At 41.7% G+C, this 26800-nt stretch overlaps 2 protein-coding genes across 3 annotated transcripts in view; one reads left to right on the top strand and one right to left on the bottom strand.

Annotated features, from left to right (window-relative positions):
• Window positions 1-232: 232 nt before the first annotated feature.
• The window catches only part of LOC5668367 (uncharacterized protein DDB_G0283357), a 135089-nt gene continuing 108521 nt past the window's right edge, over window positions 233-26800 (bottom strand). Inside the window, exon 10 of one of the 2 annotated variants that reach the window (XM_061660968.1) lies at window positions 233-370. In XM_061660968.1, the coding sequence (XP_061516952.1) occupies window positions 358-370 (13 nt within the window). In that variant the 3' untranslated portion in view covers window positions 233-357. The remainder of the gene's footprint in view (window positions 371-26800) is intronic. The other variant, XM_061660970.1, reaches the window with a different exon arrangement.
• Window positions 8689-10616, top strand: LOC133393938 (E3 SUMO-protein ligase ZBED1-like). Its single transcript, XM_061661176.1, has one exon. The coding sequence runs from the start codon at window positions 8870-8872 to the stop codon at window positions 10442-10444; it is 1575 nt and encodes a 524-aa protein (XP_061517160.1). The 5' UTR covers window positions 8689-8869; the 3' UTR covers window positions 10445-10616.

Genomic DNA, 26800 nt, shown 5'->3' with positions numbered 1-26800 from the left:
CACCGCGGGTACCGGCACTTGAGGTAGTGCCCGTGGCCGGCCGCCTCCGCCGAGTCGAGCGACACGCGCCGGGCGATCCGTGCGTCCAGTCCGGCCCCGAGCAGATCGCCCTTGGACGCTGGTTGTTGCTGCCCTTGCTGTTGCTGCTGGTGATGGTGGTTGTGCCGGCCGCTCTGGTTGGTACTGCCGCTCGTTGTCGTCGTGGTGGTGGCGGTGCTGCTGATCGCCATCGAGCCACCGCTGTCGTTGCGCTTGCGCGTGCCGGCCGCATCACCTTCGCTTCGGCGGCGCGTCTGCATCGGTTCGATCTGCAGCGTGTGGTTACTGCTGTTGGGCGCTGTTGGCGTGAGACAGGCATTAGCTACACTTGCTGCTCCAAGGGGGGTATAGTTGTGGGGTGTAATGGGGTTGTTTTGGTCGGTGACCGTTCCCCCAAATCCGGCCCGCGTCCAACACACGTCCAACAACATTCAAACATCCATTACATAACAGCAATGCAATTGATGGTAGAATAGGAGAGGAATAGGACAGGATAAAGAGGGGTTTTGTTTGGGGTGTGTGTATCCAGCAACAAATCGCAAGCATACAGCACGCACATAAAAGGTACAAGGATCGGTAGGAAGGATCAGTTGGGAAGGAACGATGGAAGGCGATTGGACAACGGAGCAAATCGGTCGAATAGCGTCGGAAACAGAGCATGAGAAGGGAGAAAGATAGCAGAGAGCGTTCGTGAAAGCGGCAGGTTCAGCAAAACAGTTTTAATTAAAGGCAAAAAAATATACACATATTTATCGATTTGTTGGAAGGTTTGAAATGTTGATGTAAGATGACAAGTGGCAATAAATTGATTTTGAAGCAAAAGTCTCAAAACTTCGATTGAATGTACACCAGTGACAGCCTGTTCAATGCAAAATTGTTCCAAAACTTTCCAAACACATGTTTTAAACTGGCAAGCATTTATAAACAAATAAAAGATAACTACAAAACAGAAGCAATTGACTCAGATTGAGAGACTTACTCATACATGCACATTGCATACTTTTAGGCGCAATCGTTTTGTATAATCGTATAAAATACTTGTATCACTTCACTGAATATTGTTGATACTCCTTGGAAGTTATATAAAGAGAACGTTGGTGAGAATCGAGGAGATGGTTAATAAACGGTGACGGGGAAACATCAACGATACCGTGTGTATTATTTAAAAGATGAGGATTCTACACTTTAGCTTATAATAAAAATGGTAAATTACGCCAATGCCCTCAGAAAAAGGTTAACCACTCCCAAAAGTACGCCTAGCAGTATGCAATATATTAATGAACGATCGCTACAGTGAGCGATGAAAATTAAGAAGTATTCGTTATTTTAAAACACTTTTCCCTTGCATTATGTGTGTATGTCTATCAAATACTTAATCGAATCATACACTGAAAATGTTCTAAGTTTGCTGCAGTTATATTTTTTACCGAAAGCTATTGAGTAATAGATGGTTTTGTCGTTTCACTGAATATCTGTACAACAAATTACTCAAAATGCAGTTATTTATTCTGTCAAAACGACATGTTAGTCAGTCTGAGCCTCAAAAGAAAACATAATGCAATGCCCGCTTGCTCGTGGTAATCAAAAAGTTTATTTGGTAACCGCTTACAGACACCCCGATTAAATTTTGGGTGCGTATTCGGCTTGCGGGATTAATGTTTTGGTTCAGAAAAATCTTCACTCCACTTTCGTGGAAACCGTGAGTGCATACCAAATCATCAAACTTGTTTCGACAAAAAACAGTTCACATCTGTATCAAACTATATGAAACAGAGATGAACATGAGCAAAACGGACTGCCAACCTTTTTTATTATTTTTTTTTTTTTTGTTAACGAGGAGTGAGCGTATTCCATCCCCCTCCCCGACTTATCCAACCCTGCCGGTACGCTGTGGAGCGTATTACTTCATGCGGAGTCGTGTGTGCGGTGCACCCTGGTTGACGACGCACAATTGCTGCGGCGATCTGGTCTGATTTTGCTGCTTTTTCCGCTGCTTTCCGTGGTGTGACGCGGTCCCTGCTTCCTATCGCCCACACTGCGGGTGGGCAATGGGGTGTCTGCATCGTTGGTCACCACTCCAAGCACGTAAGGCAGCTCTCCTGAAACGAAACGGACTCCCACCCTGCGCATTAATAAAAACCCCCATTTAAATGCTTTTTTTCGCTACTTTTTTATCGATATCAATTACTGAACAATCAGTTATATCAGAAAGGCATGTGGTATGTTCAATTTTTGGGTGCTGTTTCGAAGCGGACTTTCGACACTTGATCGTCTAGCCGATCATAGAAACCTTTAGAAAGTTTCCCTTACTGGAAACGTTGGAGTTTAGAGGCCTTACCTTGGGTAGGGGAACATAACTAAACTCTTTAAATGAGAAGTCGATAGATGTTGGATGGGCATAGTCCTATCCTGACAATCCGAACAAATCTGACTTGCCATGATCGGAGTTGGTTTTATTTATTCTCAAAAGAAGTTAAAGGTGGGAAGGTTATCGTTTACGCTAAGCTAGTTACGTTTGTTTTTTGTTGGCAAGAACGATGGTTCTAAACGATATTTTCTTTCCTATTTTACAGTTTCCAGCTCTTGTTCCATATTACGGACGTTTTGATTTAAAACCTTGACAGTAACAAAAACACTATTTTGTTTCGGTTGATCGAAATTTACTACTTCATAAACAATCTTCTTTCGAATTCCGGGCAAAATTCTTACATTTACATTTAAAGTTGTTTCTCGTAAAAATGTGAGAATGTCATGAAAACTATATTTTGCTTTTACGTTTGTGTTTACCTTTACAATGGATACTGATGTACCGTCTTGCTTCGAATTACGGCCACCTAAGGCAATTATTGGCATTTCATATGTTCTTATTCATTCAATTTTATTCGGTCTTACTTACTTACTTATCCGGCGCTGCGACCTCTTTGCGGTCTTGGCCTGCCTCAGGAGTGTCCGAAACCGCTCACGGTCTCGCGCCTTCGTCTGCCAGTCCGTTATCCCGGCCTTAATGGCGGACGCCTCCACGCCATCTTGCCACCTCAATTTGGGCCTACCACGCCTCCTCTGTCCTTGTGGACGGCCTAAAAAGTATTTCAGGGCTGTGTCGTCCGTTTCCATGCGTACAACATGGCCAGCCCAAGCCTGGCGAGCCTGGCGAGCTTGATACGCTGTACGACAGTGAGGTCCCCGTACATCTCGTATTGCTATTCATTATAGCGGCTCCTCCATTGTCATTCCACACGGGTCCAATTATCCTTTGGAGCATCTTCCTCTCCAACGCGGCTAAGAGGGTTTCGTCAGATTTGGACAGTGTCCATATCTCAGAGGCGTATGTGAGTACCGGTACTATATAGGTACTATATAGTCCCAGCTTCTTGCACAACATCAGTAGCACATAGTCCCAGCTTCGTCCGTCGCGACAGGTTGTAGCATATCTGCTATACAGAACATATTGTAATACACACTATCAGCCATAGACACATAGTAACACACTTTGGAAAGCCAAATCACACCATTGCAACACATCCATTATAACACACTCAGCAAATCAGATCATACCATACACACCCGGAAGAGCTCAGGCCACACCGTTCATATAAAAAAAAATTGTGACACACTTAAGAGAACCAACCGAAAACCTACAACATAAGCAGGAACAGTAGAAGCATTAAACCCAAAACAGGAACTTAGTGACAAGAACCATCGTTCTTGTCAACAAAAGACAAACGTAACTAGCTTAGTGAAAACAATAACTTTCCAACATACAACCCGGAACCAAATGTGAGAAACCCTTAACTTCTTTTGAATATAAATAAAACCAACTCCGATCATGGCAGGTCAGATTCGTTAGGACTGTCAGGATAGGACTATGCCCATCCTACATCTATCGAGTTCTCATTTAAAGAGTTTAGAAATGTCCCCCTGCCCAAGGTAAGGCCTCTAAACTCCAACGTTTCCAGTAAGGGAAACCTCCTAAAGGTTTCTATGATCGCCTGGACGATCAAGTGTCGAACGTCCGCTTCGAAGCAGTATCCACCTCAGTTCTACTTAATTCGGCAAACGATGACGAAGGCCACCCTGACCAACGCGAGGTCAAAGTTACTACATGGCAATCGTCCCAAAATCGAACATACCGTGACTATCTCAAAACATACCACATGGCGACCGTAACAGTCATCAAAACATACTACAAGATTCTTTGAGGTGAACTGATTTTTCAGGCGGTAGAATGAACGGTTGGCATCCAGCATCCTTGCGCGCAACTCAGCTTCCATGCTGTTGTCGTTGCTGACCTTTGACCCCAGATAGGGGAATTGTGGAACGACTTCAAAAGTGTGTTCACCTATCTGTACGTCACGCCTACGTAGATTCTGATTATTTATTAGTATGGATGCTTATAGTTGAACAATGTTCAAAAGCTGCTTACCATTTTTTAATTGACCTCATCTATGAAGTTAAAAATTGGGAAATTGCAGTCATTCGACTTTCATGTAACCATGAACAACCAAAAACTGACAATAAATAAAATAGTATTTGTTGATAACAAAACGGTAGAACCATACAACGGCATTGTTGGGCCGTTCGTCCTGAATAAAAAAATATAGAAGCAATAAAAAGAGTCTCCATCACCACCATATCCTTCCTGGATATTTCGTTGAAATCTGGAATGCTACATTACTACCTCCTACTACTTGTATGTACGATGTTGACAATCGTTTAACGCGTTCGAGAAATAGTGTTACGATATTGAGCTGGTTTGAGAAACCCTGTGTGCGATTCAAAACGAGTTTGACATCACTGGTATGTAACATATCGTTTGTTAATCACAGCAAAAACATGAGATTGGAGCAGGCGGTACTGATATATGCTTCACTAGATAAGATTACCAACAAAACTTTAGTTCATCGTAAATTAACTACAGACCATTTCAGTTCAAGCATTCCATTTCAAAAGGTCTGTTGTTTCGTCTGGGTTCAGCCATCGGAAAAGCTAGAGGCCAAGAACACCATAAAAGTTTGTGCAAGCGATCCAGCCCGATTCGTGAAGTGTAGTGTCTGGCGTGCATTGACGATCGTTAATAGTAAATTATTGTTGCTCGATTGCTACAAAAACAGATCAACCAGGCGCAACTCGTGGGAATGGCCTAAGACGTTTTTTAACCACGCAGATTCCCGTTTTATTTGCTAAATTTGTAAGTATTTTTGTTATTTTGTTTGTCACTTATGCAGTTCATTCATGAGTGTTCCTATGTGTATGTATTATGCATAAATTTAACTTACAGAGACCAAAAAAATCGATTTTTGCCAGGATTTTATTACGATAAACTATTTGTCGAAACAATTTTGATTCCCATCGGCAAGGTAAGTTACTCAATTTTGGTTTACGTCTCTATCTAGGTTTAACCTGAATAATTTTTTGAGTTTCTTTACCTATACACTCTTAATGAGTGTGATGCACAGTACCGCTGGTATGAATTTATGGTCTCTATCAATGTTATCGCAAGGGCTTTGCATTTTATCCTCGTGATATATGACGTCAACCGACAAAATCGCTCGATTCTGCGAATCCCATGATTTAAACTTTCATCGGGGTGCATGTCGGTACTCCGAACGATTTGACAACTGGAACGCGCAACAGCTGGTTTGCAAAACTGCGTGTATTTCAGTCAAAATTCATAACATCTTTATCATTTTCTTTCCCAGTTCAATTCGTCTCAAGTGTCTGATGGTACAGCTGCATAAAATTGGTATCATATGTTATATGTTGTACTGCCCTTAATGTTAAATTTCTACAAATAGGGTCGCCCTTTTAGTGGCAAGTATTGTGCCTTTGTTAACTTAATTAATGTTTCGCAATGTTTAAAAGAGGAGGTAAACCAGGAATTTGATCAGTTCTAGCTAAAAACAACCTTAAGCCGAGATAATACTGCATAAAATACCTAAAATGTTCGAAAAGATAAGATAGCATGTACCGATAACAGATCTCGCTTCACTTGATTCACCCATCGAGTTTGCTGTGCTCTCCTGCGCTTTATGCCGAACTGGGGATCGCTGTCGAACACCTTCTTGCTGGGGCATGAGTTCGGCATCCTCATGACATGCCCCAGCCATCGTATCCAACTTTCGCCACCGTCGAGCTGCTCGGTTCGCCGTACAGCTCAGCAAACTCGTAGTCCTTCTCCTCCATGCTCCATGTTCGAACACACCGGCAAAGATGGTCCGGAGGATGCGTCGCTCAAACATACCCAGAGCGTTTGCATCCTCCGCTCGGATGGTCCAGGATTCGTGTCCATAGAGGACCACCGGGCGAATCAATGTGCGATATATCTCACGTTTCGTGCGGGCTTGAAGTCTTCTGAATCCCAGCAGTTAGCGAACCCCATAGCATGCACGATTCCCCTGGACAATGCGTCTCCGGATTTCGCTGCTGATTAGACATGGGCGAATTGAATCAGAACTGCATGATTCATTCCGATCTTTACTCTGAGTGAACGAGTATCGCACAGCTAGACGAAAGGAAATGATTCTTCCGCACGCCAACTGTGCGGTATTGATTCTCCGTGCGGATGATCACCACGCCGACTATGAAAGTGTGCGATACATCTCCGCACGCCAACGGTGCGGTATTAATTCTCCGTGCGGGTGCTCACCGCGCTGACTATGAAAGTGTGCGATACATCCCCGCACGCCAACGGTGCGGTATTAATTCTCCGTGCGGGTGCTCACCGCGCCGACTATGAAAGTGTGCGATACATCCCCGCACGCCAACGGTGCGGACGCTCACCACGCCGACTATGAAAGTGTGCGATACATCTCCGCACGCCAACGGTGCGGTATTAATTCTCCATGCGGGTGCTCACCGCGCCGACTATGAAAGTGTGCGAAAAATCACCACACGCATACGGTGCGGTATTGATTCTCTGTGCGGATGCTCATCGCGCCGACTATGAAAGTGTGCGAAAAATGACCGCACATATACGGTGCGGTTTGGTTCCTCTTGTCGACGTTCGATGTCAACTAAGCTTGTGTGCGAAAAACGTAGGTGTTGGTTTCTTTTGTGGACGTTCGATGTCAACTATGCAAGTGTGCAACAATTTGCTAATGTACGGTCGAAACTCTATAGTTGCACGATTGATAGTAAGCATGTTCTCAAGTTGGATACACAAAAGTTGAAAGTCAGTTAAATTGAAAAGCATGATTTTATGTTAAAAATGCAAAAAATGACATATATTCTATGTATAAAAAATCAAGTTTTATTTCACATAAAAAATGTACGCTATTATATAAAACTTCAATGGTTATCATGCACTCATAGTTCAATTGGTGAGATCGAACTGTATCGCGCAGAGAATTAAAATGAAAGGACGAAAAAATTGTGAAAAAAAACCTTACCTTCCCGCTCTTTCAGTTAAGTAAGGCGAGATAGCACATCAGTTGAAAACATCAGTTTATCGGCAGCTCTTTCGGTTATGGATAATTATCAATGTGTGCAAAAAATTTCTGGTCGTCAACACTGTGGCCCCTGCAAGTGTGGGACACAAGTGTACTACCACGACATGAGTGTGAAGTGTGTATCAACAGTGAAGAATAAAAAGGTTAGAATGAAGTGGTGTAGACAGTTGTAAGTGTATTGTCCGGCGTAATTATGATTGAAAACTTTTAACGGTTTTTTTATCAGTGTTAGTGCACGCCGATAAAAACCGTTAAAACCAAAATAAGTCAGTTGATAGTTAGCAATTGAACGTGGCACAACTAAAAACCGATCAATAAGATTCGAGAAACCTAAGCAAACGGTATCATAAACCTGTACGAATAAAAGGTGAGTTTTAAAAATGTGGAGAATACGATGCCGTTCTGATTGCTATATACAGTAAAATATGCTTTTTGTCCTTATATTACGAAAGATCTATTGTGTTTGTGTATTATCATATTGCGTATTAGCATTTATGCAGTTTCATATTTTAGTTAACAAATTATTTGAGAGTTTTTAAGCTCAAAATACTGAAGTATTAGCTTGATGACGCTTTGGCGTTTTATGACGCTACTGGCGCCAGTGGAGTGCAAAAAGAACACCCTTTCTCTTCAATGGGCACGCAGAGAACTCTTTATTGTCAAATCGTAATCTTAAAGATAATAGTTTTATATAGTAGGGTAGGGATAATAGATAATTTTATAGTAGTGGCAGTGTGTTACAATGGTTAACAATTTAAGCGCCGTGTCACATAAATTCGCATGACGGTTTTGCTCACCGTTCAGCTTGGCATCTGACGCTCAGTGATTATATTGAGAACGAATGAGGTAGGAAAGAGAGAACGAGAACGACATGTGCTACGCCGCTTATCGCAATGAAACAAAAAAGTGATAACAATGGCACTAGAAATTGTCGCTCTCATCGCTCTCTTGCCATACGCTACGTGCTCACTCAATAACTGTAACGTCAGCCCGGCGTTCAAAGTGTTAAGAATGTAGCTTAAAAAGGTTTTTAGGGTTAATAGTAATTCATCGATCAGATACAGATTTTAGAGAAGGCAATAATAATTAACAACTTAATTATTATATTTTTACTCAGAATTGAAACGATGAGCACGGTACGAGCGACAAGCGATGTATGGCAACACTTCGAGAAAACGGAAAATGCTGGAAAATGTTTATATTGTGCTAAGATCATTCGATGCACTAAAGGATCGTCATCCAATTTGAAACGGCATCTGACTGCAAAACATGTCGGAATACCTTTAAAACGCGTTAATGCTTCCTCGTCGAATGGAGAGTGTAATGTTGAGGAATGTACCCCAATTCAACAATCCTCAGCAGGGATTTCTCGACCGGCCACCATGGACTCTTTCTTTACTCCACTGAAACCGCTTACATCAGAAGCCAAAAAAAAGCAGGATGAGCTTTTATTAAAACTAATTTGCCAAGAGTCGCTTCCTTTCTCTATTACCGAAAGTGAGGCGTTTAAGAAATATAGTTATGGATTAAATCCAAACTATGAATTACCTAGCCGCAAAACTGTTTCAGAGGCAATTTTGAATCGGGAGTACAACAAAAGCCTGCAAAAGGTCAAAACTGCTTTGGAAAATACCACAAAAATAGCGCTGACCTCAGATGGATGGTCGAACATCAATAACACTAGCTTTTATGCACTAACAGCACATTACATCGATAACGATAATAAGTTATGTTCCAATTTACTCGAATGTTCGGAGTTTCCTTATCAACACACTGGACATAATATTGCTGAGTGGGTAAATGAAGTAACAGAGAAGTTTGATATAACGGAGAAAGTAGTTGCTTTAGTAACTGACAACGCGAGTAACATGTCATCAGCTGCAAAAGAACTAAAACAAGTGAATCATTTTCCATGTTTTGCACACAGTTTAAGTTTAGTTGTTAAAAAATCGATAGAAAAAGCAATTGAAACCACAGTTGACGAAGTAAAACGTATTGTTACGTTCTTTAAAAAAAGCAGTACGGCAACCAAAAAACTTTCCGAAGTGCAAACACAATTGAATTACCCCGTTCTTAAACTAAAACAAGACATTGTTACTCGCTGGAATTCTACTTACGATATGCTGGAACGGTTTTATAAGAACAAAATACCATTACTATCTTGTTTAGATACAATTAAGATGAAAACTTCACTACAAAACAAAGATTGGATTGTGATAGAGCAGGCAATCAAAATTTTACAAAACTTTGATTACGCAACAAAAATTGCTTCATCAGAAAAAACCGTTACATTATCACACATGGGACTCCTTATCAAAATTCTCATCACTAAAACTACTGATTTGTTGAACGAAGAATTAGAAAGTTCAGTGCGAAAATTAGGAAACTATTTGATTCATGGTCTTGAAGAAAGATTTGATCCCATGTTTCGAAATACGATCGTAAATCAAGCAATGCTACTCGATCCACGTATGAAACGGCAAAGTTTTGAAAACGAAGAAAATAGATACGAAAAAACATACCAATCTATTATCGATATTATCGAAACAATCTATCCAAATCAGAACATTGTTAATACAGCCACATCAAACTCTCAAACTCAAGACAACCAAGAAAAGGATCAATATCGTCAACACTTATTTGGAGACTTTGTCAGTAGGATATCTATTAGGCAAGTGGCTTCCGATCCTAAAACTAAAGCAAAACAAGAACTAGACGGTTACATTGCATCGGAATATGCAGAACTAGAATCTGACCCTTTGGCATGGTGGAAACAAAACCAATCTAGGTTTCCAAACCTGTATAAATTAGTACAAGGTATTTTTTGTATACCAGCCACATCCGTCCCGTGCGAACGAGTATTCTCAAAAGCTGGACAAATCTATACCGAAAAAAGATCGCGATTGGATCCTAAAAAACTTACTGAGCTACTTTTTCTACAACACAACGGTTTTTAGATTAATTAAGAACTTTAAAATTAAGTTTCAATTGTTTGAATTCAAAGACTGGTCAGAGTAATTGATTAGGAACTTCCAAACGATTTAATCTTTGCATAAATACATTTTTACTCTTAGATTTTATTTGAGGAGTTCTCAATAGTTAAGCTGAAATCGATTTAGTTTATAAGGAAGGGATATGAATTTACATATAAATAAAAGCAAAATATAACATAATTCATTATTCATAGCAAATTGTCAAATGTTAATTTTTTCACTTTTTTAATTGCATTAACACCATACAGTTTTTACTACCTGCTGGTGCAGATTTGCAAAAAATAGGATGGAATCTATTTTAATCACACAGTCGTCGTACCAAATCATACCCCACCTTGGGCGTGCGAACGAATCACCGCACGCGATCAGTTCATTTCACTGAGTGAACTGGACCGCACTTGATCTTTAAAAAGAATCAATATTCCCATGTCTACTGCTGATGTCGTTGTCCGAAGTAACGATCGTCTCGAGGTAGCAGAACTCCTTTACTACCTCGAGATTGACGCCGTCAACTAATACACTGCTTCCCAGATGGTCTGAGCCAAGAAATTGTAGAGATCGGTAGAGGATCGTGCCACGGATGTCGTTGTCTAGCCCCGTGCCTCGAATGATACCTTCCAGGGCGAAGTTGAAGAGCAGATAGGGGAGTCCGTCACCTTAAACCTTGAAGTTCGATACTCTCATCTTGGACTGCAGCCCGTTTATGGTGGCCTCTAACAGCCGGATCAACTTCCCGGGGAAGTGGTACCGCTGCATGATGCTCCATAGCTCCTTCCGGTCTATGGTGTCGTAGGCCGCCTTGAAGTCGATGAACAGGTGGTGAGTTGGGATCTGGCGCTCTCGGCACTTCTGGAGGATCAGCCGTAGAGTGAAAATTTGGTCGGTGGTGGATTTGTCTCCAATAAACCCAGCTTGGTAGCTGCCGACAAAATTTGTAGCAAGGGGCGCAAGTCTGCAGAACAGGATCTAGGGCAGGATCTTGTAGGCGGCATTCAGGATTGTGATGGCTCGGAAATTCGAACTATCCAGCCTGTCGCCCTTTTTGAAGACTGGGTCAATAAGACCTAGCTTCCACTCCTCCGGTTGTTCCTCCTGCTCCCAGAGTTTCATGATCAGCTGATGCATTTTGACGGTAAGCCTCTCGGGCCCCATCTTGAAGAGCTTGGCCGCCAGTCCATCGCTGCCTTCAGACTTATTGCTCTTAAGCTGTTTGATGGCGCTGGCAATCTCATCCAGAGATGGCGGGGGCACCTCGTCGTCTGCGCCGATGCTATCGCTGATGTTACTGCTGTGTTGCTGCTGTGGTGGTTGCCTTGTTCTGCTCCTTGCGCCAGCCTCTCCTGCCTCTGCTCCATTCAGATGTCCTTCGTAGTATTTCCTTCCGCATCCCGGCACATTGCGGTTTTAGGAGCAAATCCGCTCCGTGCCTCCTTCAATCTCCCGTAGAACAAGCGGGTGTTCCCCGACTGAGAAAGCTGCTCCAGCAGCTGTTCGTGTGACTCTTCAAAACGGCGCTGCTTGGCCTGGAGGAGCAGGGTTTGCTGTTTCCTCAGTCGTCTGAAGATCTCCACGTTCTGACTGGTTTCATGCCGTAGCATGCGGGCGCGCACATTCTTCTCGGATAGTGCTCGTATGCTCTCTTCGTCGAACCATTCCTTTTTCACTCTACGTGGTATGCGGCCGATCTTGTGTTCGGCTGCAGTGCTGATGGCTCGTTCCACCATACGCCAGTGGTCTGCGTGGGGCATCGCGGCGATGTTGTTGTCGGCCGGTAGCGCTTCCCCGAGCGCTGTCGCACCGCACTTCAACCGGTCCAGGTTGAGCCAGGGGGTGACTTCGTTGGTTGTTAACCACGGAGAGTTTCTGGCGCAGAAGAGTTTCTGGCGCAGGAGAGTTTCTTTACCATGACCAGGAAATGGTCCGAGTCGACGTTTGCGCCTCTATACGTTTTAACGTCGATAATATCCGAGAAATGCCTTCCCTCAATCAGAATGTGGTCAATTTGGGACTTTGAATCACCCCTCGGGTGTCTCCTGGTGTGGCTATGGCGGTGTTCATGCTGGAAGAAGGTGCTGCGAATACTCATGTGCTTGGAGGAGGATAAGAACTCAACCCGTTTGTAAACACAACAACACAAGTGTCATTTTGCGCACAAACGGCGAAACGGGAAGCGGGTGTCAAAAAACCACATAGCGATACAGTAGCAGCGAATAAAGAACTCTACATTTTTCAACAGCAAAAAAACCCAGTGTTATCACTTGAGTTATCCCAACATTTTGGTTCTTCGAACCGGATCGACAATTGATCATCTTTTAGTTCTTCGAGCAACGAATTGTGGTCATTCGGAGAGTGTAAACAAACGAAACGGCAGAGGCACGTAAGGTAAAGTCGCTGCGTATCCAGCCAACGGCCACGCAACTCTCTATACAGGCAATTCATACATTTTCCAAGTCTTATAACAAAGAAACACAAAGAGCAGAGGCAATTATTCGCAAACAAAACTTACAAAAACAATATGCAAAATTCATTGACCTGCAAGATGAACTGTTGCCCCTAGATGAAGGCAATGAAGAAAAGAATCTTGCGCTTCGACAAACCGTGGAATCAGCGTACTATGATGCTGAAGCTAATTTAGCTAGTGCTGTTGAAGCAAATGACAAAAAACCATGTGTACCAGCATCTAACATCAAGCTACCGGACGTGAAGCTTCCCGTCCTCGATGGCAAGCCACAAAATTGGTCTAGCTTTCATTCGATCTTTGTCGCGATGATCGATAGTGCGGAGCTGTATTCAGGCGTACAAAAGTTGTATTACCTGCGTACATCGCTATCCGGCCCAGCACTCCAGCTAATACAAAGCGTTCCAATCAGCGAAGAAAACTATTCCGTGGCATGGAATCTGTTGCTCAATCACTACAACCACCCAAAGAGATTGAAGCAGATGCATGTGGAAGCATTATTTGAAGATTCTACGCTGAAAAAGGAATGTGCAAATGAACTACGCAAACTGATAGAAAATTTCGAAGCCAATGTAAATGCATTAACCCAATTAGGCGAACCAACTGCTCAATCGGATACGCTTCTAATACAAATGCTTAGCCGTCAGCTCGATCCGTCAACACTACGAAGCTGGAAAGAACATTCGGCAGAAAAGAAAATCGATTCGTATAGTGATTTGGTTGCGTTTCTGTACCGTCGAGTAGGAGTGTTAGAAGTGTTGCCATCAACGTCATCAGGTAAACCGCCCAAGCAACGTGTATTTGCAACAACCACAATGCCTAACAACAACACCAAGGGTTGTCCTTGTTGCAACAGAGACCATCCTGTGTACACGTGCGATGAGTTTAAAAACTATCCTTAAATACAAAGCAAAAGGTCATCACACAGCACAAATTATGTTATAATTGTCTTCGTCCTGGTCATCATCTACGTGACTGCAAATCTGCCAGCACCTTTAAGAGTTGTCACAAGCGCCATCATACACAATTGTGTTCTTTACCACAACCCTCGCCTACTGTACCGTCATCAGAAGAAGATCAACGAGATCCTCCGACCACATTAGCATCAACATCGGTCGTCGAGTCGATCACATGTGCTTCATCATGTCAACATAAGACAGTCCTCCTGGCCACTGCCACTGTCATAATCGTTGACGATGAAGGCCACAAACACAACGCACGAGTGCTGCTAGATTCAGGAAGTGAGAGTTGTTTTATCACTGAAAATCTAGCCCAGCAAATGAAATCAACAAGGGAGAGAAGCAATCTATGCATCTCAGAAATCAGTTCCACCAACACAACCGCAAAGCAGAGCATCCGAGCGACACTTCGCTCGCGGGTTGGGCGATACTTTGCCAACCTACAGTTCTTCATACTACCAACAGTCACGGGGAATCTTCCATCGTCATCGATTGACACCACGGGATGGAACCTGCCTGACAACATCTTTCTTGCGGACCCTCACTTCGATTGCATCGGCCGAATTGATGTCTTGATCGGCGCGGAAGTCTTTTTCGACATCATGAGACCAGCTGGACGAATACTTCTCGGGAAGGATCAACCAGTCCTTGTCAACTCGGAGCTTGGATGGATCGTATCGGGGCCAGCCGTAAGTACACTCACACCTACTTCACAAGCTTCTTTTATTACAGTCAACCATGCATCTACAACGGTTCAAGATGTTCATAAACTTATGGAACGGTTCTGGGCAATAGAAAAAGGTGAAATAATCAACGCACAATCTAATGAACATGCAGCGTGCGAAGAACACTTTCGTCGCACCGTTTCACGAATTTCTTCCGGACGCTACGTCGTGCGTCTTCCACTGAAAGAACATCTTCTCACAAAACTAGTTGACAATCGCAAGGCAGCAGTTCGTAGATTTCATTTTTTGCAATCCCGGCTCAGTTCTAACAACGAATTTAGAAACAGCTACAGGTCATTTATCGATGAATACGCTGAACTGGGGCACATGAAGCGCATTTCGGAGGAAGAATATAACAACACAAACCAACATCATTATTACCTTTCACACCATGCGGTGACGCGTCAAGAATCACTAACAACCAAGTTGCGCGTTGTCTTTGACGCCTCCAGCAAGACATCTAGGGGCATATCGTTGAACGATGTTTTGATGGTAGGGCCAACTATTCAGGGCGATATCCGATCAATCATCATCAGAGCACGTAAACATTCGATCATGATAGTCGCTGATATTAAAATGATGTACCGTCAAGTGCTAGTAGATGATCGTGATACATCGTTACAACTCATCGTATGGAAGCCAACACCGTCCGAATCACTGCAAACATACAAACTGTGTACCGTCACATACAGTACAGCTAGTGCGCCCTATTTAGCAACACGAGTATTGTCACAACTTGCCGATGACGAAGGCAGTAGCTATCCTATTGCAGCCAAAGTATTGAAAAAAGATTTTTACGTTGATGATTTACTTACCGGCACTTCCACCGCAGCCGAAGCTTCCGAAGTAATCACACAACTAACTGCGCTTGTTTCCAAAGGTGGTTTTCTTCTTCTTCTTCTTCTTCTTTGGCTCAACAACCGATGTCGGTCAAGGCCTGCCTGTACCCACTTGTGGGCTTGGCTTTCAGTGACTAATTGAGTCCCCCCCCCCCATAGCAGGATAGTCAGTCCTACGTATGGCGGCGCGGTCTATTTGGGGATTGAACCTACGTAAATCTACAGAACTCTACGTAAATGGGCCACGAATGATCAACAAGTTCGCCAAACCATCTCAAAAGACAAAATATCAGAAGACGAGTCATTTTGTTTCGATCGCGACCAGATTATCAAAACCCTCGGTTTGCATTGGCATCCATTGAATGACTCCATGACGTATCGCATCAAACCATTTGAAGAAAAACTGGTCACAAAACGCTCAACGTTGTCGGGAATTGCACGATTATTCGATCCAATCGGCCTTATCGGACCAGTAGTCACGAAGGCAAAAATATTCATGCAATCTCTCTGGACTCTTGGCCAGCGATGGCTCGATATGGAACTGGGATACTGAGCTTCCAGAGCAGCTCCAGAAACAATGGCTATCATTTAAAAATGAGCTCAACTTACTTAACACAATACAAATACAACGATGCGTTCTGCTAAATGAAGCTACTAGCGTACAATTACACATTTTTGCCGACGCATCCCAAACAGCATACGGCGCTTGTGCCTACTTGCGCTCAACTAACAAGGCAGGCCAAATCAAAACATCACTAGTAGCATCTCGATCGCGGGTCGCGCCTCTTAAATCACAAAGCATTCCCAGACTAGAACTATGCAGCGCCCTCGTAGCAAGTGAGCTATACAAATCTATCTAGCAAGCTATGCAGCTAGACGCCGATATCTATTTTTGGCTTGACAGTACAGTCGCTCTTTACTGGATTCAAGCATCACCGTCGAAATGGAACACCTTTGTCGGCAATCGTGTGTTCAAAATACAACAAGCCACTAGCAATTGTACATGGAGCCACATAAACGGCCAAGAAAATCCTGCAGATCATATTTCACGGGTATTAACTGCAAGCGAACTCGTCAACTGTGACTTTTGGTGGAATGGCCCACCATGGCTCCAACTAGATCAAGAGCAATGGCCCAAACCCCAACTGTCATCTCAACTACCATCAGAGGTTTCAATAGAAGGTCGGTCGATCACTACTACAGCTGCTGCCACCAAAAGTCCCCCATGCGATGCAATACTTTTGGTAAACGAGTTGCTATCCAAGTTTTCTGACTACCACAAATTGCTACGAGTAATTGCATATTGCTTTCGAATGAGAACTAAACGTGATTCTTCGCAAGAAACTGTCGTTATTAGCACAGACGAATTATGGAAAGCTGAAATCAGAATCTTGCAAGTGGTTCAAAGAGATATCTTTGAAAAATAATGGACTCAGCTCCGTCAAAACAGTCCTGTTTCCAACAAATCCAGACTAAAATGGTTCCATCCGTTTCTTTGCGATGATAATCTTATTCGCATTGGTGGACGTTTATCAAAATCTAATCAACCATTTGAAAACAAACATCAAATATTGTTGTCAGCAGGACATCCTCTGGCAGAAATGCTGATTAGACACTTGCATAAAAAACATCATCATGCCGCACCGCAACTATTGATCACCATCCTTCGTCAAAAGTATTGGGTCATAGGGGCCAGATCCCTAGCTAAACGCATTTGCCATGAATGCGTACCTTGTTGTCGTGCTCGTCCTCGGCTGCTAGAACAATTTATGGCAGAACTACCAACTTCACGCATAACACCAAGCCGACCATTCTCAATAGTGGGAGTGGATTATTGGGGTCCCATCGGTCTATCACCCATTCATCGCCGTGCATCATCTGGTAAAGCATTTGTAGCTGTCTTTATCTGTTTCGCTACAAAGGCTGTTCATCTCGAGCTCGTCGCAAACCTTACCACAGCCAAATTCATCCAAGCATTTCGTCGTTTCGTTGCTCGTCGTGGGTTATGCAGTGACATTCACAGCGACAACGGACGAAACTTCCTAGGCGCCTCAAGAGAACTGCGAGCATTGGTGACGAGCAAACAACATCGAATTGAAATGATCCAAGAATGCACGTCACAAGGAATGCGCTGGCATTTCAATCCAACGAAAGCGTCACACTTTGGTGGGCTATGGGAGTCAGCAATTCATTCTGCTCAGAAGCATTTTTTCAGGGTCCTTGGCAAAACAACTCTGCCTCAAGATGACATGGAAACGTTGCTTTGTCAAATTGAATGCTGCCTCAACTCACGTCCACTGGTTCCTCTCAGTGACGATCCGTCTGACTTAGAGCCACTAACACCAGGCCATTTTCTGGTCGGAAGTAATCTAAAGGCAGTTCCTGATAACAAATTAGAGGATATACCATCCAATCGTCTTAAACATTACTAACTGGTACAAAAGCTTCTACAGCAGATTTGGACAAGATGGAGCGCAAAATATTTGGCAACTCTTCAGCCTAGGAGCAAATGGCTCAAATCACCAATAAAAATAGACATTGGCCAACTTGTTTTGGTCAAGGACGAGTCAACTACCCCATTGCATTGGCCACTGGAACGTATCATCAAAACACACCCAGGCTATGATGGAGTAGTACGAGTTGTGACATTGAAGACAGCTTCTGGCGAATACACTTGGTCAATTGCGAAGTTGTGTCTTCTTCCAGTAACTTCAATGGTTCAGAACTAACGTCTGAAGGGGCCAGTATGTTTGCGCAACGCGAATGTTCGCGTAACGCGAATGATAAGAACTTAACCCGTTTTTAAACACAACAACACAAGTGTCATTTTGCGCACAGACGGCGAAACGGGAAGCGGGTGTGAAAAAACCACATGGCGATACAGTAGCAGCGAATAAAGAACTCTACATTTTTCAACAGCAAAAAAACCCAGTGTTATCACTTGAGTTATCCCAACACCCTCTATGAAAACCGCCCTCAATAATTAGAAAACCGTCTAGGTTTTGTTCTGCCCAATCTAGTGATACAACCCTGTCCATTCATGAGCGACGAATGTTCTTCGACGAACGACCACCCCGATACGGCCGAAAGTTTATCAGCCTGAGGCCGTTGTCATTTGTCAGCTGGTGGACGCTGAAGCTTCCAATCGTTGGTTTATATTCCTCCTCATGTTCGACCTGAGCATCAAGGTATTCGATAACGACCTTCACGTCATGTTTTGGGCAGCGGTCGTACTCCCTCTCCAGCTGCGTATAGAAGGCCTCCTTCTCACTATTATCACCCGATCACTCTCTGCTGCATCACACCCAGTACCATGAACGCAGTACCGAGCCCGCGCGTCTCTCCTCCGCTCTGGTAGATCGTGTAGCTGCGGTATTGGCGCACCGACACGCCATTCCAGCATACCTCCTGAAGTGATACTATTTCGAAACCGCGGGCCCAGACCTCCGGACGACTCCGAACGACTTCGAAAGACTTCGTACGACTCAGAACGACTCCGGACGACTCCAAACGACTCCGGATGACTCCGACTCTGAGCGACTCCCAACTACTCCGATTCTGAACGACTCCGAACGACTCAGAACGACTCCGGACAACTCCGGACGACTCCGAACGATTTGAGAAAAATATATAGATTTCCAATAATTTTACTCGAAACATTGCAAAATATTATAAAACTGCAACGATATTTTGATTCATATTCCGGACAATTTTGAGTTTTAAGGTTTGGACACTTGATTCTGAATGTCGGTGTCCTCCTAGACCGATAGAACGATGGTCCTAAATACAACGGAGTTTTGGTGCTGTTTTTTTTCTTGTACTCGTAGATGAATACAACCAAAGAAATACTACGCAAATTGACGGTCTTTCCCTAACGGCCATCAATGCATTTTTCACAAACATCTTCAAACATCATTGTTTTCTTATTATTAACACTGTTTAAAAACATTTTTATGCAATAAATCATAATGCGCTTCGGCTGTTCGGAATTAAAAACAAGATAAAAAATCTTGCTTTCTTTTTCCGGACAGTATTAAATTCATGTTTAAATGAAATTTAGAGCACAATATGGTGAAACACTTTTGTTTTCACGTTGATAACTACTTCCAAAATAGCTTCTTATTTATTTCAATGCACGTGGTCGCGATAAATAGGAATTATCAAAGAAATAACACTGACGTGGGCTTGAAGCAAAGCTGCTAAAAATGCCTCTGGTCGCATCAGGGTCTACTAGGGGTGGAATTCATTTTTAATTTATTCTAGTACATCATGGTAAACATCTAAAATGAAAAAGCAGCCTGTCCAGGAGCTTGGTATGAAGATATTCAATAAAATCTTGCGAATCATGTCCGGAATTTGAAGCTGTCCGTAATTTGAATCATAACGGTAGTTTTTAGATTGTTTCCGAACCTTGCTGTAACGGTTGTATATTGTGCATTTCTTTGTGCACCCTTGTTTTAGGAATTATTTTGTTGAATTGCAGGCAACCGGACTACATATATTGCCATAACGTAACATTTTAAGGCGTAATACGTACGTTGTCAAAAGCCATATTTTTCTTCGTGAATCGTTCTCCTTGCACCAGAAAAAAGCGGTGAAGAAAAGATTCGCCAATATTTTTGCGATCACACAGCACGAATCTTCGCTGACGACTGTACGACCGGCAAATGTTTTAAAACATAACTGTAAAAACACCTCTCTTTTTGTGAATAACTAAAAATAATACACACATTCCCATGTATATATTACTTTCCAGTACACTACACAATTGGATTTGCTTACAATGTATCTTTCAGGGACAATATTTGAAGTTAATTTGACACGAAAGCTACGTTTTAAAATTCACACTCATACTCTTTATAACAAAACCTCAACAAGGACGATAACAAGGCCACATCAATCAAAACCGTCTTAGCACCTCAGACTGATTTAGCTGGCTCAAAAAATGTTAGAATGATATGATATATGATATTATAAGTTTTGAATTTCATCAAAAATTTCTTTCGTTACAGCTAAACTCCCATTGAAAGCCCCAACTTAATCTCAATTTTATTTGAACAATATCGAATCAGCGTCAATTTGAACCAGGTACCCAATGCATCATTATGGTCTATAATACATCTGGTACTAGAATCACACGATATAGTTTGGGTTATTTTATTTCTATTTACAGAAAAACCAAACATGGATGCACAAGCAAAAAGTCGAAAAACGTCTCCCAACTACAGCGCTGTTGCAAACAACGACTCAATGCCGTCATCGAGCAACACCTCAAGACCATTGAATCATAAAGATGCTAAAGGAGCGTCTTCTTATCATGGTATGTTTTACCATCTACAACTTGGAATGGTTATACTTCTTCGAGCTTTTATCCTACACTGTGAACGAAAGCTATCGAAATTTGAAATCACGATGGAAAACAAAGATGGTGGCAAGTTCGACGACATAGTGTTGTACTACGAAAATGCAATGATACCCAAAGGTACTGTTTACATTCAAGCTAAACATAAAGATCCAGTAGGAAAGTTGAAGTCAATCACACATCATGATTTACTTAGTGGACCTTATGCAAAGGGTCCCTATTCAATTCCTACCTACTTTGTGTCATACCTTAAAAACTATAACCGTCGCAAGGATGCACAGATTTCGGGCACGTTCCATACATACATTCTGTGCACCAACGCACCACTGAGTGATGATGTTACGTTCATGTTACCATTAGCACAGCCAACCATTTATGGCGCCTTTTTTTTGTTTGACAGAATCGGTGGAAATTTTTATGGTATTAACCAAGCTAACAATGATGTACAACATGAGCTAAGAAAAGCCAGTTTGGAAGTGTTAGGAAATACACTAGCATATTTTATTAAAAATGGTTATGAAATCAATGACGAGAATTGTTTTATTTTCCAACTGTTCAGTGATTTGATTGCATCTTGTGTAGAAAAAGTCAACCCAGGCATATACAAGTTTATTGAAGAGCCTCAAATTGCTGCTGGTACAGATTTTATTGCGATAGTTCAGCATTTTCTAGAAAGTAAACATGACAAATCAAACGAACAGAATAAAAGCAAAGAAGCAGTAATCATTTTGATTGCAAGCAGTTTTGAGGAAATTTTGTCAAACTCACGAAACAATGAGCCGTATGCAAAAGTTGACTCAATTATCAAAACATTTTTCGACGAGTTTCTGCTAGTATGTGGCACCAAAAATGATAAAAAGCTGCTTGAACAAGCGCTTGAGATAATGCCAGCCTGGGTGAATGATACGAAAGATAAGTTTGAAAATTTTTCCTACATGCTTCTTACGGCTCTGAGGGAAAATCCACGCGAAAAGATAAATCTGGAAAACATTAAAAAAAAGTTCATAGAGCTTAAAGTAACCGATTATTACTGTGAGATTGAAAAGTTTACACAGCAGTATTTAGACAGCAAAAACAATATGTATTCAATCATTACTTTAGAACCGAGCTCTCTCCAAACTCTTGAATTGTATGACTTTTTTAATGAGTCATCCTATAGAATTTATCGATATCGTAATTCAGCTAACATGAAAATGAGTTCAGTAATCGTGAAACAAACGGTAGAGCTACTTGGCTACAGCTGTCTAATTGTAGACTGCTCAGACGGTCAACCGAAAGACAACTTGTGTACTGTCCTTTCTGATGTGATGAAGTTTATTTCTGACGTTGGTCTATCTTCTCGCACTATCATAACTATTCTTGGAAAATTGGAAAACGAACTTATTACCACTATTAAGAAATATTCTAGAGATAGTGAAACGAAAGTCATCGTTGTTGAACAAATTGCAGAAGACGATTCGTCCGAAGATTGCTTACTTGTTGAACACCTTACAACGGCGTCAAGAGAACAGTTATACGAGCAATATAAACAGTTGCATCTTTTTGGAACGTCAATCGTTCTCAAGCAGATTGTGCGAGAAAAGGATTCGTTGAGCTTTTTATTTAAAGTGTTGGACAGATATGGTCATAAGAAGGATGAAAACATAAATCAACAGAGTTTTCAAACTATCAGCTCATGGTATATTCCACGTACTCTAGAACCATATGAAAGTGATGGTACCAGTTCAAATACTAATTATCGTTATCGTTATCAATACACTGATAGTGACATTGATTCTCTTTTGTCGGATTGCTCGTATAACAGTGACAGTGATAGTAGCAGCGTAGAGTCCCCGGATATTGAATTAGTATTTGACAGATCAATCAATCCTTCGAGGGGAAAAATCAAAACGTTAAAGACAATCATCAATTCAAAAAATAAATCTAACTGCTCTATGGTTTCCAAGTTTAGTGATCAATCCAAAGTGCGCATCGTTCTGGATGACGCTGGGTGTGGTAAAACCACCTTTTTCACATGGCTTGCGTTGGAGTTATCTCGTAACGATCCTTCTTTGTGTGTGATTCGGATGACTTCTTTGAACTATGTTGTCGATTTCAATGAATTGAAAACATCTGACTTAATATCTATGGATGATACAACGCTTATCAGGATCCTATTTCGTCTTTTCCAATTAACTCTATTTACAACAACTGCAAACATTCAATCCGTTAAGAACATTAGAAAGCAGTCCGAACAAATGGAAAAACTTCTAACAGTTTCAAATGGAAATGTGGTACTCGATAATGACATAGCAAACACATTGCCCTTGGCTATAGAACAAATGCTTCAGTTGAGATTATTTAAGGAAAAGCTCAACGCTAAACAATTTATTATCCTATTTGATGGGTTTGATGAAATTGCGCCTACTTATAAAGAATTTGTGATGGCGTATTTGGGCAAACTTGCAACTTTCTCTGGAATTAAAGAGTTGTATCTTTCCTCTAGACCATACAATTTCATGGATGATTTAAAGAAAACGTTCCAAAACTGCGCCATTTATAGGATGCAACCGTTTTTAAGCGAAGAGAAAATAAAGTTCATGTACAACTATCTCAGTTGTAACTCAACTATTTGGAAGGAATGCAACGAGATCGACCGTTATCGGCTGTTGTATGTGATGTACAGAAAAGGTAATGAATGTATGAAAGAACTAATGCATATACCTTTATTTCTTGACATGGGATGTTCAATGCTTCTACCAATACTTGAGGAGAGTGTCGATTTATCTCAACGAACCGTGAACGCAACAAAATTGGATCGGGAGCACTTTGATGAATTTCATATAATAACACATTTTGTAGAACAAAAGCTACGAATATTGAACACTGATAAATGTGGCACAACTGACTCAGCGTCACTTATTCCTGCTTTTCAACAACAAACTTTGTCAGTCAACAAGGAGCGCAAAAAAAAGCTGGGAATATTAGGCTTTATTGTCATATTCGATGGAGAAGAGGGGGAAGATATATTAACACCACAAGATAAATTTAATGCATCTTCATACATTCAGGAAATAACTCAGGGAAAAGAAAAGACTGGAATTGTCTTAGGTGTCCAAGATGATATTCCTCAGTTTTGTCATCGAATATTTGCTGAGTACTTTGCAGCTTGTTGGCTGTTCGATCACAAGGATCGATTCAAGAAAGTATCCTTTTTCCGGTCGACATCATACTGGACGTTCAATTTTCGTCGAATGCGTGACTATTTCGATAGAATGGTTTTACGGAAAAGTCATGAATGTGAACTACACATGGCTATACTCGATAAATCTGAACAACAGGTACGTGAGATACTTTCCAACAATCCGACTGCCGTCAATCAGAAAGATGCTTTTGGACGTTTACCATTACACTTGGCTGCTAAGGATAGTTGGTTTGAAGTCATTGACCAGTTGTTGAAAAAGATGTGTGCAGATTCAATCAACGTGAAAGATGAACTGTTCGGTTGGAGTGCCTTAGATTACGCTTTTGCGTATCATCATGAGAGCTTCATCAACACTCTTTTAGAGCATCAGGCGTTGGTTGATGAGGATGCCTTGTTTGAACAAACACTTTCGAACAATTTGAGCAGTTTATTGGATTATGCACTTTTCTGTGGCAAAAGTTTAGGGGCTCATGAACATACCAAAATGACCGCGGAAAGCTTTCACCGAAGAGTGGTAGAGTATTTGCTTAATGCGAAACGACTTGACTTATTTGCGCCCCTGGATGATCTTCAGCACTCATCGGTTGTGAAGTCAATCATTAAACGGAATACGTTTGGATTGTTCGAACAAATTGTATTACAATCCCGAGCAAAGATTCCAGAACACAAATTCATTGAGTTGTTTGAGGAAGCACTGGTTAAGCAAGCATTCGATATTGCAATGATAATAATGAGTGAGTTTAAAGTTGCTCTTCCAAAAGAAGTGGCACATGAAACAGTCAATCAGATTTTTAATCGTGACAATAAAAGAACAAATATGAAAGCGTTTATAGAACACTTTCGATTTTCGAAATCGACATTCGACTTAATTGTGCAGTATCGGTAGGAAACATGGAGGTGCTGAAGTACATTGTTCGAAAAACCAACACAATCATCCGGAACGAGCTTATTCGGAACATTATGCGATTGTTACCGAAAAATGATAATGTTTGTCATAAGAAATCGATGTCTGCATTCAAATATCTCCTAGATCAATCATCCGATCTAACCAGTATCGACGATGAAGGGAGAAACCTTCTTCATTGGACCATTGAACATGGATGCTTTTTCATGTTGCCCTGCTTGATTGCCAAAGGATTTGATCCGTTAGTTGTAAACTCAGCAAACGGATGGAATGCAATTCATTACGCTGCCTTCAATAAGAACTTTACAACAGATGATTGGAAAACTATGTCGCTGGATTATTATCTGGAAATTTTTAAAATGGAAGAGTTTGATGTTTTCACAAGAATGTTTGATCCAGACGTGTTTGGTTGCCTCGCTGTGACTGTTTCTCCTAATCAACACAGACAATATGAGAATATTCTGAACAAACGACAAGTCTGTTTGATGGCAATGCTCACTTTGTTCGATAAACCATCGAGAGATAACCTTTTAACGCCCGATGAACTAGGGGATGGTGAGCAATGGTTGCAGGCGATTGCTCAGGCTTCAGAGCTCACGGGAATAATACAAGGAGTGCGAGATGGTATTCCTCAGTTTTGTCATAGAATATTTGCGGAGTACTTTGCAGCTTGTTGGCTATTCGATCACAAAGATCAATTCAAGAAAGTATCCTTTTTCCAATCGACATCATACTGGACGAATAATTTTCTTCAAATGCGAGACTATTTCGATACAATGGTTTTACGGGAAATTCATGGATGTGAACTACACATGGCTATACTCAATCGATCCGCACAACAGGTACGGGATATACTTACCAACAATCCTGCTGCTATCAACGAGAAAGCTGCTTTTGGACGTTTACCATTACACTTGGCTGCTGTGGATAAAGGAGTAGATGTCATTGACCAGTTATTGGAAAAGATGTCTGCCAGTTCAATCAATGTGAAAGATGAACTGTTCGGTTGGAGTGCCTTAGATTATGCTTTTGCCTCTCATGATGAGAGCTTCATCAACACTCTTTTAAAGCATCAAGCGACAGTTGATGAGAATACCTTGTTTGAACAAACACTTTCGAACAATTTGAGGAGTTTATTGGATCATGCACATTTATGTGGTAAATGTTTAGAGGCTCATGAACATACCAAAATGACCGCGGAAAGCTTTCACCGAAGAGTGGTAGAGTATTTGGTTGACGAAAAACGTCTTGACATATTTGCGCCCCTGGATCATCAGTGGGACTCATCGATCGTGAATTCAATCGTTAAACAGAATATGTATGAATTGTTCGAACCAATTGTATTACAATCCCGAGCAAAGATTCCAGAACATAAATTCATTGAGCTGTTTCAAGAAGCGTGTAATAATCGAGCATTCGATATTGCAATGATCATAGTGAGTGAGTTTAAAGTTGCTCTTCCGAAAGAAGTTGCGAATGAAACAATCATTGAGAATATTAAATGTGCCATTAAAAGAACAAATATGAAAGCGTTTATAGAACTCTTTCGACAGCTATGCTTGGAACAAAATATTCACACAGTAGAAGACATGGAAGACATGCACTGTGATGCAGAAGTTGATTGTGACGATCCATCCATGAATGTGAATGAGTATCCCTGGTACTGCTGTGTACAAAACAACGAAAGGTCGCTAATGACTGATAGAGATGGCCGTCTCGTTGAAAAGAATGTAATCGAAACTCTTCTTACTTGTGCAGTATCGGTAGGAAACATGGAGGTGCTGAAGTACATTGTTCGAAAAACCAACACAATCATCCGGAACGAGCTTATTCGGAACATTATGCGATTGTTACCGAAAGTTGGTCATATTTGTCATAAGAAATCGATG

The sequence above is a fragment of the Anopheles gambiae genome, chromosome 3 (genome assembly GCF_943734735.2).
Source record: "Anopheles gambiae chromosome 3, idAnoGambNW_F1_1, whole genome shotgun sequence".
Classification (NCBI taxonomy): Eukaryota; Metazoa; Arthropoda; class Insecta; order Diptera; family Culicidae; genus Anopheles; species Anopheles gambiae.
Note: the sequence above shows the minus strand (reverse complement) of the source record. Positions and strands in the feature narration are given on the sequence as shown.

Coding starts and splice junctions, on each gene's coding strand:
- LOC133393938 (XM_061661176.1), top strand. CDS start 8,870: ATGGACTCTTTCTTTACTCCACTGAAACCGCTTACATCAGAAGCCAAA.